Source organism: Epinephelus moara, chromosome 4 (genome assembly GCF_006386435.1).
Source record: "Epinephelus moara isolate mb chromosome 4, YSFRI_EMoa_1.0, whole genome shotgun sequence".
Classification (NCBI taxonomy): Eukaryota; Metazoa; Chordata; class Actinopteri; order Perciformes; family Serranidae; genus Epinephelus; species Epinephelus moara.
The window spans coordinates 25,415,169-25,432,140 of record NC_065509.1 but is presented as its reverse complement, the minus strand read 5'-3'; the positions used below and the strand labels follow the sequence as shown (position 1 = coordinate 25,432,140).

Genomic DNA, 16,972 nt, shown 5'->3' with positions numbered 1-16,972 from the left:
AGCTGTTAGCTGCAGTATTCCAAAGGGAAATCTCTAAATGACACCCAGTGTTATTAAAAACACAGAGGGTGTGTGTATGTTTCTGTTTCTGTTGTGTGTCCATATACTGTAACACTTACTCAAACTGACAGGTCAATGAAGAAAATATTTTTAATTTTCACTAACAAGAAAAAGCCATTTTCTAGGCTGTGATCTGCAACTCTGGTGTTTGCACAAGTGCATGGTTCAAGTCATCTTTATGCCACAGATTCTGTATGGATATATGGATAGTGTTTCCATGTTTGTACTGTATGCATGACCTCAGATGCACATGCGGCTGTGTGTTTCTCCAGGCTGCTGGCTGCTGCTGTCACCACCGTGCTGGCCAGAGAGGATAGGTGATGTGTCCCTTTTTAGAAGCCATAAAAGAAGCCCTGCATGCTATTAGGCATGCATCAGCGCCCCTCCCCCTTTCTCATCGGCTTTAAGAGCCGGACACAGTGCCGTTAACCTGCGTTCTCAATCTCTCTGTGGCATGAAATGAACAAGCTCCTCAAAGTCAGTTCACATTCACGTTGTCCTGCTGCTCCTCTCCTTTCGCCTCCCGTGGCAGAGCCCTGTCCAAAATCTTGTAAAGCCAAATAACCTGTACATGTTGGACTAACACTGCTAGATGTCTGAGGCCTCTCGGAGGCGACGCAGGTTCACTCGTGGTCAAGATGAGTTCATGTTGCGGAGAGATACAGCCCCTGAACCCCTGAATAGGGAGGCAGAGACTACATTTAAAAAATGTATAATCTAAACTCACAGCCAGTTTGTACTTTGAACCAAAAACAATGGTTGCATTTTCTAGACGGATTGACTTTTATTTCCTGGTTCAGCTCCAATATGGACGATTTTGGAACATAATAATCACCGTCGATGAGTAATTAGAAATGGAAAGAGAAGTTCAGGATATAAACTCTCCAACTTTTCTACTATGTTTAAATCAACACTCAATAATATAAGCAATACAAATGTAACTGCTTAAAATACACGTCAATTCAAAATAATGAAAAAAACACTTACACTACCACACATATCCGCATCAACAACAAATCCCCACTAACAATACGTTGTACGGATTTACAGGCGGTGACTTTTTTTTATCGATTTGCCTTTTGTATATGCAGCACTTTCCAGCTTCCTACACTGCATGTGTCATTATGTTAGGTAACAGTTCTCACAGTTGTGTGTGTGTGTGTGTTTTCAGAGTGAATGTACATGTTTCAGGTGAGGGTGTAGTGTTTTTTTCATTATTTGGGGGGATGCATATTAGGTGGTTGGTCTAGGGGTCCTCCCTCAATAGATTTTGAGCGCCAAACAGCGTTTGAGCGTGAATTTTTACGACCTACTTTGTGCCTTGTCTGCTTTAATTTATGGTGGAAATGTCATGGTGCTTAATGCCCTAACTGTGCGTAGCAGCTTCATCTTCTTTATGTGTTATAGCAGATTGCAACCATTACTTTTAAAGCTGCACACTGCTACCACCTATTTTACTGGAGGCGTTGTTCCATCCACGAGTCGCGTTCATCGAAATAAAAGTTCTCTGTTATTTGTATTCACAGCGAAGTGGGGGCGACAAATGCACTTGTTCTAAATTTTGACAGGGACATGTCCCCTGCGTCCCCCCTTAAATCTAGGCCTATTGTTTCAGGAGGCAAGACATTCATGGGAAAGGAATGAAGAACACTGCTGTCCAAGGCAGCTGCGTCTGAGACACACAGAGAGATTCTTGAGAACAGTGTGGGAGACTGGAATTCTCCTCTGCTAGCCAAAGCAACACACATGCTTAGAAATCAATTTGTGGGACTTTGCTACGAAGTAAAAGTAAGGTGCTAATAACTCTATGCACGAGAGATAGAGTGTTGAAATACATAGATGGGACAAGGCAACTTACAAGATGCATACCCTCGGAATTTCGATGAATTTAAGTTTTTCAAACATCTAAAACATCTCTCTACATATTGCTCAAATGAACCAGTCACTTGAGTGTCCTGTTGTGTCTATCCATCTTTGCAAAACAATTATGATTCTCATCAAGTCTGAATATCCCATGTTGAGCCTTTAAACTGTAGGGAAACTTCGTTGGCTACTTCCTCCGCCATTTCTTCCCTCTCAGCTTCCCATCCATTTGTCTGCTGCTGCAATACAACTGGAAGAAAACCAAATCATGAAATAATGACTGCCCATTGAGACACCAATTTGAGAAACAGTTGGGACTTTTTCAAAGGAATTTGTCAGTTTACCTGCCAATATTTCTTTTTGATCAACTCCTCTCCTATATTCCACTCTTCTGTCTCCTAACTCTTGTGATTTTGAACTAAACAAACTGATTCCTGACTGACTGGCCTTCACACACAAGTAATTCTTTGCTGTTACTGTAATGGGATTGCTGTCGTGTTCCTGTTTCAATAACATGAAAGCCAAAACTAGAAAAAAACAAAAATCAAATTATGAGATGGTGCTCAACCGACTGTGACTGTAAGCAGATAGGCAAGATTGGCTTCTCACTAACTTAAGTAGCTGTGTGTATTGTGGCCTACATCCAGTTTTGGTCATTTGCTGCTCTTAACACTCAGTGTCACTGAGTTCTTCAGCTCTCTGCTGAAAGGGAAATGATGCATTTTACATTTCAAGCAACAGGGAAGCTGCTAAAAAGGAAATCAGCTCTCTTGGAGCCAAAACTGAAGTGGACAGAGCCAGCGGCTTCCAAAAATCAGAATCACTCCATAATGAGAATGTACGAGAAGAAGCGACTATCACCAAGAAGTCAAAAGGTCAAAAATCTTGCCAAGATCGGAGGGAATGATGTAAAGGAGGCTTTTTTTGCTACCAGTTATCAACCACACTTTGCATAGTCGATTCAGTACTGTACTTAGATTGAATTCAAAACAAAAAACAAAAATTTTATAAAATATATAATCTAATTGGCACAATATAGAGTTCCCATCAATTGATGAATGAGGTAGAAGACCGAGTGGGTTGTTTTAAGGCTACATCCACACTAATATGTTTTAACTATCGCTACATTCATGCCTGTCATCCACACCAATCTGGTGTTTCTGCACCCCCAAAACAGAGACCTTATTAATGTGGATATGGCCTAAGTTTCAGTCCTTCAGGCTCAGTCACACTTCCATCAATTGCGCAGATGTTCACAGGTGTAGCGTGTAATGTAGAGTCAGCGAGCCTTTGCTGCTTACAACATCTGGTGCAGCACTTAAGAGTGTTTTTAGCTCTGTTTTGGTTTCCTCCAACTCCAGAGGGAAATATTAGGCTGATTAGCTGCTAAATGCTCCATTGTGCCCACCAGCTAGCCACTAACTTTGCTTAACTGCTATGCTGTGCTTGGCAGGTAGTGAAAAGTAAGTAATAACCTTGCCTGCTATGGCCAAAAACAACACGGATGACAGTGATGGGAGTGAACCAAAACAAATTGGGGGATGTAAAACTGAAACAACGGGCTGAAAAATACTCCACAGAGCTGAGGGAAACTGCAGCGTCAGGTTATTATGATCTGCGGATTTGCCACTTTAAGCGACACCTTTCACATAATACCTAATAAATTAAAAAACATCCATAAAGCAGCTTTAAAGGCACACGCATGAGGTGCAATTTAATTACAGAACAAAGCTCAAATGACACAAGACTAAATGATTACTTTATTAATCTGACTCAGTGTTTATTGGCTGAATATCCAGTAAAACAGTTCAGACTCCAACATTTAGATAATACAGATGATTCAGTGCTGAAAACTATTATTAACCTATGATTATTGTTCCCTGGGTGCAGCTCAGAGAATACAAACCACCAGGCTATTTTAAGTTTGGGGATGAATCAGAGGTCCCCGCTGTCCTCGGGCCAGTGAAGACGTGCTGTTCATCTCACACCGGTGTCGTTAGTTCAAACTAAGTGTCTTCCCAGTGGCGACACACTGTTCCTGCCTGGCAGCCTCACAACAGGACGCATAACTCATCACGCACACATCAGCACAGAAAAAGGAAGTGTGTGCACAGACACCAAAACATACCGCAAAGGAGAAAACAGACAGTCATGCTGACTGACGTTCCAGACTCTGTATAAATATTCCTGTTGTGCTTCATTGTCTTGTCCGCCGTCCCTGAGCCACCAACCAAAACAGCTTCTGTGAGACACTTGCACCTGTGACTTATGCTTCTGATGGAAAAATCTCTGGTATGATTAAAATTTGTGGATTTTATCAAGCCTTTAATTTTCTCACGAATCCCCCAGAGACACTGAAACATAATTTTTAAATCAAGTAATGTTCATAGACTGCATGTGTCATCAGTTTCTTCAAACAGAGCCCCTCCTCTCCCCTCGTATAAATGTGATCTGTGCCAGGGATTGTTGCAGATTAATACTGGGGAGTGCTTAGTCATCAGATATTACAGGCAAATAATGTGGCACTATATGATGGGTTGGAATCAAAATGCTTGGAAGCCAGTGGAAAATAACATCAGCATAGCGAGATGAGTTTCCACTGTTGATTAATGTGTAAATCCTCTTACGTTGTGGTGTGTCGCTGCCAGCCATCTGACTAAAAATACATAAATAGTAATGAGTTTGTGATCTGCCGTGCATTATGACAAACCATGCTGTATATACAGGAATACAGCTACTGTAAAAAAAAAAAAAAAGACAAAGAAATGGAGCACGCATTTTAAGGACAGATGCAACACACTTATTCTGGCGCACATGAATGCATCATAAAAAAACATATATGCACGTGTGTTTGCCACACAAATCCAAAAGTTGTATTTATCAGCTGCTTAGTTATAATGATTTCCATTGAGTGTCAAAAGAGTCAGAGGCTCAGCTAAGCTTTGCCATGTTGTCAGCTTCTTACAGCTTTACGCTAAAATACACACAGCACAAGCCTTCAAGAGCCTGAATTCCACTTTTTAAGCCTCGTAAAAAAGGCAAAAAAAAAAGAGGTAGGAAAAAAGCAGATGAAAAAGAAAGACAGGAAGGGAAACTGTAGCAGGGTTCAACCAACATAGATTTAGAGGGCAAATATTGGGATACAGGGCCAAGGCTGATGGTCTGAAATATTTTGTGCTGATTTAAAGTGTTTTTGAAGTTGGCTATTTTTATACTAAAAAAAAGCAGAGTTTACCCAGGAATTTTATCCTTGGGAGCGTGAAAAATCCCCTAAAACAAGATTTAGTCCATGGGACATTAAAATGATGGGGAAATTATTTAGGGCTTACAGACCAAGCACACATATTTTACAGTGGGAATGAATGTGGAGGTTAAATGAAGAAGCTATGAGAAATGTTTTTGAAGTGCACTGAACGTATAATGTGCAGGATACTCCTAAAAAAGTATTGACTCATACAAAAGTAATCCCTTTCAATCATAGCTTATGAACCCACTTAAAGTGTGTGGCGGAGTATTTATCTGCAGAGCCTCTGCTCTCTGCCTGTATTTTCTTATTTTCTTCTTATTTTACTGTGTTTACAGCGCACAGCCAAGAAGTAGCAACAAAATTACAGCGACAACGATGACAAAAAGGTTGGCGATACTGTTTATTAACAGTAGCCGACAATCCCTGCATGGTATACCTTTAAGAAGAAGTTGCAGAGAACATTTAAAGTTTGTACTGAGTCATGGACCTCCAATTTAAAGATGCTGACCAACACTGATTTGCAGTCGTATGCCTTAGGAGTGCCCTTTGGCCCAGATCAGACAGAGTGTGTTGTAGCAGCCTGGGGCAGCTTTTTGTACTTGTTTTCAATGAGAGACAAGAGATTGGCTTGCTGATTTTGCATTCTGGTAACCTTGATTTTTCAGTTCTGTCTGGCTCTTGTTTTTGCAGGAATGCCCTGCATGCCTCAAGTTGAAAAAACTTCAACTCAGGGTGATAAAAGATCAAGATCATTGGCATTTTTTCCCATTGTCCAATCAGATAAAGTGAGAGACGAGCCTTCCATAGTGGCGATGGCAACAAGTAGTAACGTACATGGTTTGTGTTAGGGATGAGGAGGTTCAGGAGGAGAGGTCTACTATCGTCATCGACGAGTGAAATGGGGTGAACAGGTGAGCTCGATCACGTTAATGAGTAAACAAAGAGTGAAAGGAGCCAATCGGTGCTGAGGAAAGGGAAGGAAAGGAAGTGAGGTAAGTAAGCAAAAGAAGTGTCAAAATAAAGAAAATAGGAATCTTTTCTACTGTTTGTGCAAAGCTAAAGGTAGCCAACCTTTAGCGTCACCCTACAAGCTGCAAGACACATCTAAACAAACTGTAACCTCAACGACTATATAACATTTTTACCATCCATAATTAGACCGGATGATTGACAGCAGATTAAAAAGAAAAAGCCTTCAACCGACCATCATCTGGGCGAAGCAGCTGGTGGTACTCCCTGTGATTTCTACGCTCTCTGTCATGTACTCACACAGATCCCTGTTTCTCTGTGACCAATTTACTATTTGGAAACAGCCTCTCATCCTCAATCAGAGCCAGAACAAATGCCCGTCACCTGTCCATTCTTTGTGCAGATTTTAATGTAAAAATCTGTGAGTTTACTCCACAGCAAAATAGCCGTTAAGCTAAGGACAGGTGTTTCAGTAACTGCCTAGCAACAATTAACATTTGCAGGTTGCAAAGTGCGCTCTGTCCCATCAGGGCCTCAGAGTGTACTACGGCTAATCCATTTCAGTGGATCACATGGGCCGTCCTATAGCAGTGAGTCAGTATCACACTACAGCTGCCTGGGCTGAGAGTAACAAGGATCCAGCCACACAAGTCTCGTTTTATGGAAGAAAAGTGAGGGGAGGCTTCAATGGATAATGGATAAATGGGAATGGATAAATTTGTACATCGCTCTCTCAAACATACACACAAAACTCAGGGATGAGTAATGTCGGTTATATCCCTCTTTCTGCCTTGCATTGTATCACTGCTGACACCAAAGCTCTTAAAAGCTTTCCACTTTCTTTCTGCATAAATTGTGCATATGCATGATGCAGTGCCTGGGAGTGATTTGATAAGCTTTCTTTTTTTTTTCATGACCCACTAAATTTTATGATGGGCTGGCGTGACATATTTTCACAACACATGCATGATGCATTGACAGTAGTGAAGCGCAGGCGCTCGCTCGCGCACAGACGCACACACTCATGCGCGCTACCTGATAGACATGTTAATGCACGTAGGCACAGAAGTGGCGCACACAGACACTAAAAGCTTTCTACTACATCCTTGGTGGTTCCGTCAGCATGACTAAGTGTGCTCCATCTCGCAGTGTTCTCCAGATAGAGCCATGATTTCCCCTGGCATCTCACACTCAGCTCCCAATCACTCCACACATGTCAGAGCTAATAGCGTCTGCTTTGACACACATGCAAACCCACATGTGCTAGCAGGCACACACCCACACACACCTGTAGATACTGCACACGGGCACACATATTTGAAGGCAATCATATACCCTCCTACACACAAACACACTGGAGGGCTGTGAGTCTCCCTCTCACAATATGCCACCGCGTATGTGGGTCTGTGGGCGACTGCGGGCGGAGAGGAGTGGTGTTACCTAAAACAAGGCAGACTGGCCAGGGGCCAAATGAAAGAGAGGGAGGAGGGAGAGGAAGAGAGTGACAGAAAGCAGGTGGGAAAGATGATGTTTATGTGGCTGCATGCAAAACAGAAAGTGAGAGAAATATGGTGACAGAGGGGGAGGACAGCAGCACAGAGAGTGGGGATGGTCTGTGCATGAGGGAAAAGGGATCATAAAACTGTGAGTGTATAAGAAAGAAAGAGTTGGGGGTGCATGAAAAATTCAGCTGGGTTGAGTGCTTGACATTGCAGCCTTTTAATTTCCCCTTAAAATCATTGCTGTTGGTGTTTGGCGTACAATCAGATTAGACGAGCTGAAGTCTATTCAGTCGGAAAGTACAAGTGAGTTTGTGGATGTGATTTAATGCACACCAATTCATGTGTCTGAGTGAGTCCTAATGCACACATGCAGAAGCTTGCCTCTGGATTTAGCAAAGCAAATGGGTGTAAATACAGCGGGAGTGAAGTCAGCAGCGGGAACAGACGTGATGCACACATCGCACAGAAAAAAGAGTTAGACAGTGCCTTAAGGAGCTTAGATGGGGGAGAAGTAGAAGATATGAGGGGTGAGAGGGGTGAAGGAAGAAAACGGTGGGGATAAAGGGAAAGAAGCAGGGCTGGAGGGACTGAGGGAATTGAAGAGAGGGGAGAGTTAGAGAGCAAACGGAGGAGAGAAGAGGGGAAGGGGGGTGGTGGTGGTGTCAGTGTGCTATAACTTCTCTCCCCAAAACAGGAATTAATCCAATAATCGCTTGGAAATGTTTTGCATATTTCTTCATTCTTCTCATGTACATAACAGACTATCATCTGGTACAAGTATGCGCGAGACCTGTCAACACCTTGGAGACGCGCACACACGCAACGACAAATCCCACGGCTGTAGGGTTAGTGCGCGTGTGACGCCACCGAGAGTCGAAAGATCCGGAGTCTTTAAGTTTATCTGCTGCTTATTTCAAGTGTCGCTCCAAGTGTCACAAATGTCAGCAGCCCTGCTATAGGCTTTGCTGCCATGTCAGCTCATTAGCACTTGATGCTAAAAGCACATACACTTCAAACCCACAAGAGCCTGAGAGTCAGTAAATGAACTGCCAGTAATAAGAGAAGAAAAGAGAAAGACTTCTTATCCTTGTGATGTGATCCATTTATCATCGTTTGTCCATTTCCTTTAGTCTTTGTCCAGTTTCTTCCTCATCTCTTCTTCTTCTTTCAGCTTCTCCTTGACTACCTTTTTTATTCAGGTGTGCTTTTTAACCAAATGATGACTAATGTGGACTGATGTGTGCTTTTTAGGTGCCGGGGAGCAAGTGAGATAGAGTGACTATACAGACAATGTCTCATGAGAGAGCAGACATAAAGAGGACACGACCACACACACACACACACACACAGGCAACAAAATGAAAAACTAAATTTAGTAAAATTGGACAGATGACATGTGGATGATGTAGATAAGGGCAGATAAGCCCGAAGTGGCAAAAGCAACGAACAAATGAGTCAGTGAACAAATCACTGAAAGCCTGAGATAATAGATGAGAAATGATGTCGCTGGCTTGCACATTTTTCTTCACAAGCGTCTGCTCGCTTAAGAGGTTCATTATTAATGGAGCAATTTAACATTTGTTAATAATATGTTTGTTTACTTTCCTCTCCAGAGTTAGATGAGAAGATTGATACCACTCTCATATCTGTGTGGTAAATATGAAGCTGAAGCCAGAAGCTGGTTAGCTTAGCTTAGCATAGGGACTGAGAGGATGGGGAAACAGCTAGCATGGCTCTGTCCAAAGCTAACAAAATCCGCCTAGTAGCAGCTATAAAGCTCAGTAATAATAAGGTTTATCTAATTTGTTTAGCCTGTTCAAAAAATTAAGAGTAAAACCAACAATTGGATCAGTCAAACTATTAAATCAGAGTTTGGGTTATCCTCTTTGTAAGGTCTAATGTGATGCATAGTGTCTGTTGTGTGGTTTTGTTGTTTGGTTGAACGCTGTGTTTTGTATTTTTGTATTTACGTGAAAAAGTATATGTCCTGGGGTTCGAGACAAATAAAAAAAAAAATTTGAATAATAAAGTGAATCAAATCGAATTCGCCATTATATGTTGGGTTGTGTGTGGGACAATCGCTGCATCCAAAATCACATACTGTGCTATAACCAATATGAGCACTTTTGTTCAAACACACTTTTTGTGTAAAAGTAATATATATCTTTTCGGACACACTGAGCTGTAATTACCACGTGTCCTGTGTCCTGAGAACCTCCTTGCCAGTTGGAGAAAGGTGACCATGGTAACCTGTGCCTATCTCAGCTCTACTGGTATCTGCAATACCTGACAGCAAGCGCGATCATGTTGGCTACGTCCCCCGCTCATTTATGTCACATAATGCTACTAACGCTAGCCTCTTCATTAGCGTTAGCTAGCTGCTGAGTTAACTCAGTTAACATTTCAACCAGTTAAACAGCCTCAGTCACTGTCCGCCATCGTCTGTTATGAACGTTGTCGTCACTACAGCATTGAATTGTGGGATATGTGCTTACATGCTGTAAAAGTTCACTGGAAACAGTATGCTGTTCACGTACTACTGGTTTCATATTAAGGTTTCAAACACGCTAAAAAATATTCCACACACTAATTTAGCGTGCTAAATAGCATGTTAGTATAGCATTTTGAACACAGCCTATACCTTTGCTGCTAACTGCTTTCAGCCAAGAGTAAGTCTGAGTGCTAAGTTAAGCTAACTGACTGCTGCGTCCAGTGATGTATAGTCAGATGAGAGAGAGATTTTCTCATCAAACTCCCTCCAACAGTAAGTGCATTTACCCGAATCAAGATGCCAACAGTAACGGAAACGCAAAAGGACTTCCCTTGACAAGGAAAAAAAACCCCCCTAAGAATCTTAGATAAAATCTTGCAGGATTGGAAATTGGACCTTAACTCTTAAAGACAGCAACAACACTACTTTCACCTCTTCTAGCTTCATCATACCCGCATATGTATCAAAGCAAGCCCATTCACCTAAAAAAATATCATAAGTACCTCTGCAAAACCTCTGCTTTGCATTTTGCATTAATAAATGCAAATGAACCTGAACACTCAACTCTTAAGTTGTGATCAGTCTTGAACCATCTGGTAGACATTCTCACCTACACTGCTGCAAATTCACCTTTAATGTTTCACTTTTTCACCTTCCAGTGCGACATCACACATGTAACACACCAAAATCTTGTGCTGAGAGCAAAAACACACTTCAGCTTTTTAATTTTGTCTATCCAGCCTCTGATAGGGGGATGTTAGGCTGCCACAAAATTACACTCTAATGAGCCACAGACACTTCCAAAGCAGCAGGTGATGAGACATTCACTACTACAACAGAATGTATCTTAGCTGGAAGTGGTTTCAGTGAATCTGATTGTGTGAAAACAAATAAAAATCTAAAGTGTAGTGCCTTTAAGCCACAGTCTTTTTAAGATTATCAAAGTAAAACATTATTACCAAGGTCTGCCAATTATAAGACACAAATGTCTTTGCTTCTGAGCAAAGAGCTCTGCTTAGCAGCTGCCTGGGGAATTAACTCACATCCCAGCATGCCGTTTCAGCTGTGGCACATTCTGTCTTTAACAGCGCTGGCACTTGTTGGCATTTTCTCCCCTGAAATATCCACCCTCCTTGCCCGAGGGAAGCTTACCTTTCCCTTAATGTGCGAGAAATCATTCAGTGACAGAGTAGCTCCCAGCGTACACAGCAGACAGAGGAAATAATGCGAAGGGTAATCTAGAGGTCAAAGATCAACTGGAGTGAGGCAGGGGTCAAACAGAGGCAAGTGAATGCAATCACTTAGCGGAACTGACGAGCAGCCAATTAGGAGAGCTGACTGGGTCACTGAAGGACACCAGTCAATAACATCCTTAGTTACATATGACTGAAAACACAACCAAGAGCATGCTGATGGATGCTGGTATTAAAAAGACACAGAGGAAAAGGGGAATGCAGTGGAAGACACACACACACCCCTTTTTGACCTACATCTTCCATGATTAGCTATGCACAAAAAGGACTTCCTCTCCTCCGCCTTGCCATGAGTGAGAAGAAGATTATAAGTTAGCTGCCACTGCCACTGGTGAGCTGAGCCGGAGCTCGGACTGGGGCCGGTCTCCTCCCAGATTTGGGGTAGATTGGGGATTTCAAAGTCAAGCAAGTTCAAAGCCTTGGCTGGGGAACGTTCAAAAGAACCACAGCCAGCCATGAAGTGGAGAGGAAAGGAAGGGGGAGAGCTAGTTAGCTACTTACAGTAAACTCTCCCACAGTCTGTAGAGAATATAGTGGCAGGAGAGGGGCAGGGATGTTAAAAAAAAGAGAAGGGTAAATGCTAGTGAAAATAAACTCTCCGCTTCAGTGGGTTAAGTCGATGAGAGGTGCTGAGCAGGTGGAATTTTGCTGACACGTTGGTGCAAAACTGAGAGTTTTGGCAGCGGAAATCATCAATATTACAGAATGTGGGATTGCGTTTTCACTGAATCACTGCTGTTGTTGTGTTCACCTCCAGACCCAATGAGATGGATTTTTGTTGTACATAGAACGTTAACAATGTCTCTTGAAACGCTTCTAACATATCCTCACGCCCACACTTGTGTAACGTAGAGTGACAAAAATAAGCCCAAATGCGAGACCATTAAAATGTACTTTCTTTGTGGGAAAGAACATGAAGCTACGGTGCAAACACACACCTTTCTACAGATAAGGCCCTAAAACTGCCAATGTGGTGCTTTCTCAGGTTTCTATTTCTCTCTGTGTGCTAAACAATGCCATTCATTTGACACCGTGGCAACACCCTCACACCCGGGGACAGAAAACATCAATGGAATTTCCTCAATCTAGATGACTTTGGAGATTTACAGTATGAACTACAAAGGATTGTGCTCTCAATTAGGAGATTTGCTTTTAAAATTTAAATAATATGTACTGTCTTTTCACACCATGCAGTGTCAAAACTGGGAGCATCTGGAACTTTCACCCATTATATTTTCAGATAGTAACAGTAAAGTTATCTCTACCAGACTACAGGGCAAATACCAGAGCTGCATCTAAAATTCATGTCGGGGCATCATCTGAATTCCAACACAGATGGAGATTTTACTGCTTTTAGTTTGGGGTTTGCTGTCTGTGCAGACACATAGTTACACACCATTAAAGAAAACAATAAGAATATAGAAGAATGTGCTATTGTCGCTGATATATCATCCCCTAGTATATTGACCATTATGTTGTTGATTGGTTTATTGTAACAATAAGGGTTCTCATTCCCAGGGTAAGTGTCAAATGGTCTTAATCAGAGTAATTTCTGGGTATGTCTACGCACAGTCCAGTCACCAGAAGAATATGTTCGCATTGTATGTCTCTGCCAACCACAAATATGTTACATTTGCAAGTTTGTTATGCATCATATCAGTGTTTCTACAGTGACAAAATATATGGGCTGACTTTGTCATCGGGAAGTGGGGGGAACGATGAATGCCGTGTCACCATGGCAGGAAGTCTGCCAAGCTGCAGATCACTGTAGACCACTGTTTGAGACCAACATACAAGAAAAAACTGTGTTTTAGTGAGTAACTGCTGTGTTTCCATCAGCTTTCAGTGACTCTAAACGTGGGTGTTGTATAGCAACCGGTCACTGTTTTTCCAGTGGCTTTTTAGGCTTCAAACAGGAGGTTTTCTTAGTGACCTGTCAATGTTTTTCCAGACGGTTTTTAGGCTTCAAACGGGAGGTTTTCTTAGTGTCCTGTCACTGTTTTTCACTGTGGCTTTCAGGCTCCAAATACGGATGTTTAGTAGCAACCTGTCACTGTTTTTCCATCGGACTTCTAGGCTTCAAAGGTGGATGTTTTGTAGCAACCTGTCAGTTTTTCCATTGGACCTTTCGGCTCCAAAGGTGGATGTTTTGTAGCAACCTGTCACTGTTTTCCATCGGATTTTTAGGCTTCAAAGGTGGATGTTTTGTAGTGACATGAGAGCAGAACGGCCAGGTTTTGTAATAGCTTCATCCCCCAAGCCATCAGACTTTCGAACCCTATAAGATGATTCCTTCTTACACACCAGGAACTACACTGAACTCAGTCAATAGCCCCCTTCTCAAACTCTCACTGATCTCTGGTCTGAGCTTGATGAGCTTTGTATTAGTTTACGCATATGTACATTTTTTCTATCTATTTATTTTTTATGTTTATCATTCACACAAGAACTTTCGCTACTGATGTTTAGTTTTATCCAAATTTTATTCAGAGAGTCAATGCAACAAAAATTTGTTCTAATGTGCACACTGTGGATTTGAATGACAATAAAGTCCATCATCTATCTATCTTTTAAAGCTCCAAATATGGATGTTTTGTAGCAACCTGTCATTGTTTTTCCCAGCAGCTTGTTAGACTCCAAACATGGGTGTTTTATAGTGACCCAACCCTGTTTTTTACAGCGCCTTTTTAGGCTCCAAATATGGATGTTTTGTAGCAACCTGTCACTGTTTTTCGCAGGGGCTTTTTAGTTTTCAAGTGTGGGTGTTTTGTAGTGACCCATTGGCGATGGTAGTGGCACAAAAAGCGGTTGTTGAGACATCACTGCTTTCCCTGCCAGGATTGTGCCCCCAAAACAAGTATTTTAAGCCAAACCATGATATTTTCCTCACCATAACTGAGTGGTTATTTTGCCTAAACCTTACCATAAGTAACCAAAGGATTGCTGAAATGTTAAGTTTAAACCTATTTGCCATATAATAACGTGCAATTGTAACATAATGTGGCTTGCAAAAACATAATATGCCAACATTTTTCTGGTGATTGGGTTGCTATGCCAGTATACAACAAGTAAGGGATAACATACTCATCACATTCTCATTCCTTGTCCTGCTATGAAAGTTGAATCAAATTCACAGAAGCAATCCCAGATTGATAATTCAATTTAAGTATTCATTTAACATATGCTGGTGTAAATTCAGTTACACTGCAAGCTTCTGTGATAATGTTTCATTTTGGAAAAAGGTAGCACAAATGAAGTGTGTAAATACTTCAAAGACATACACACACACGGTAAAGTTTTTAGGCCAGCTGATGCGGCTGGCTGCTTTAGGTCTTTAGTGGTGGAATTAGCTCTAGCTAGTGCCTCTCTCTGTTGTTTTTCACCCTGATTCAGCAGTCCTGGACTTTACGCAGAGCCTCTGAAAGCTCAGTGGCCACGGGGAATGCCAGCTCATCGACTATTATAATGACGGCCTCCCTATTGCTCTCCGTCTCTCTCTGCCCTTCTCACCAGCACACCATCCCAATTGTCTCTCTCACTCTCTGTTTGCCATCTGTCTTTCTGTCCTTCTTGTTGGACAAAGGCTGGTGTGAGTGTGTATGATGCAACTGTGGCAGCGCTGAAAGTTCACAGTCAACAGAAATGCACAGAAAGAACATTCCCAAGGTAGGAATGGATGGATTAAAGATTTTGCTGTTTGGCAAACTGCAAACAAAGATATCGTAATGAATGTTGCAGGCTATAAATGAGAAACTCTTTGTGAGAATGGAAATGAGCCTTAAAGCTCGACAGTGAATCATCAATCTCTTTCAATCATTTCTGATTCCAGATGGTGACTTACCTTGCTTCACTAACACTGAAGTCAAACAACACAGAACAGGAGCAGTACACAGAAATTGTTGCTGATATGACATTATCGCATGCTTTGTTAACTGGAAAGGACGTGGGGACTAACCTTGAGCTTATCGAAGCGTTCAGTCAGTGAGGACACCTGGTGCTCTCGGTGGCGCCCCACCAGCTTGCAGAGGGCACAAATGAGCTGGTCATCCACCAAGCAGTACATGTTGACCTTCTCATTCTCGTGCTCCAGGCAGGTCAGGCCGCGGATGTGAGTGTCAGGCACCGGCTCCACCAGACGATGGCTGGTGAACGGCTTCTTGTTAGGGTGTGTCGCGCGGAGGCACCGGTCGCAGTACGACACCTCACACGTGACACACGTCTTGACAGCCTCACGCGGCGGATCCTGCTCGCAGAACTGGCAGCTGATGCGTGGATCCATTTTAGCAACAACAGCTGGGCTGTGGTTTGCGTTGGTGTGGTTGGCGTGATTGGTGTGGTTGGCGTGCGGGTGAGAGTGGCTGGAAGTGGCCGGGCTGCTGCGGGCGCTACTTCCACTCGTGCCACCTCCACCGCCGCCAATTGTTCCAGCTATTGTACCGCTAATGGTGGCGGTGTAGGGCCGCTGCGGCTGCAGACGCCGGCTCTCAGTGGGGGAATTGGGGCCGCTAAGGGAGGCCTTTTGAAAGCGGTCAATGATGTTCTGCAGCGTCACATTGCGCTTTAGGCCCTCCAGGCCGCGGTGATTCAGCGTGATGACGTAACGACAAGTGGGGCACTGAAAGGCCGATATAGATTCGAGGGGCTTGCTGGTGGAGCAGTGAGACACCAAGATGCGGTGGGCGCAGTTAAAACACAGGCTGTGGGCACAGGGCAAGAGCAGGGGATCTTCAAACAACTCCAGGCAGATCGGGCAGGTCAGCTCAGACTCCAGTGTTTCCATCTTCAGTTGAACCAATCTAGAGGTGACATCAAATCCCACGGAAGCTGGCCAATCACCTGCATTAAAAAGAAAACAGACATGTATGAGTATTCACAGGTACACATTAAAAAACACCTGCAATTAGGAACTGTCCTGCAATTTTGTTCCTGAGCTACTTTTCATTGAATAAACTGTACAACTCAAACAGCTCATGAATTTGCCCATCTTTGATTTTAAAGTCTGGGTAAAGTAAAATCAGAGATTTGTTTCTAAACACGTAAGACATGTTAGGTACTGGAGTCAACCTTATCATAACCCCTCCCCTACACTATATACACACTACAGGTTTCAGTGATTCTCCCTCACTCAAATGTGATTAACAACACTTTACTACATTGTAGTAGGACAATAGTCAGGACTAAGGGGCAGAGAGAGACAGACAAAGTGTTTTTAGGTCATATCTGCTTTACTGTGGTAGTGACATAGAGATTGAGCAATATGCTGGAACCCAACCCAGGCCGCTGCAATAAGGATTCAGCCTTAATGATGCGCGCTCAAACCGGAAATCTACTGAGGCGCCCCATATGTATGTGTTTGACAGAAAGGGAACGAAAGAGAGACAAAAAGAGAGAAGGTGGAAGGTTGACTATTACATGCAATGTTTCTGTAAGGTATACTTTACTTAAAAAAGCTGCTTTGTCACTTTAGCCTCGTTTCCATCAAACACTGTTGGTATGGTACCTTTGGAACCAATTTTTTTTCCTCAGAGTGAGGATTAGAATATGCTGTTCACATGACTTGTTTGAAATTAATATATATAAATGCTTG

At 42.6% G+C, this 16,972-nt stretch overlaps 1 protein-coding gene across 4 annotated transcripts in view; it reads right to left on the bottom strand.

Annotated features, from left to right (window-relative positions):
• The window catches only part of mid2 (midline 2), a 217,042-nt gene that overhangs the window by 98,036 nt on the left and 102,034 nt on the right, over positions 1 to 16,972 (bottom strand). For all 4 annotated transcript variants that reach the window (XM_050043015.1, XM_050043018.1, XM_050043017.1 and 1 more), the window contains one exon: positions 15,341 to 16,221. In XM_050043015.1, coding sequence (XP_049898972.1) covers positions 15,341 to 16,165 — 825 coding nt within the window. In that variant the 5' untranslated portion in view covers positions 16,166 to 16,221. The remainder of the gene's footprint in view (positions 1 to 15,340; positions 16,222 to 16,972) is intronic.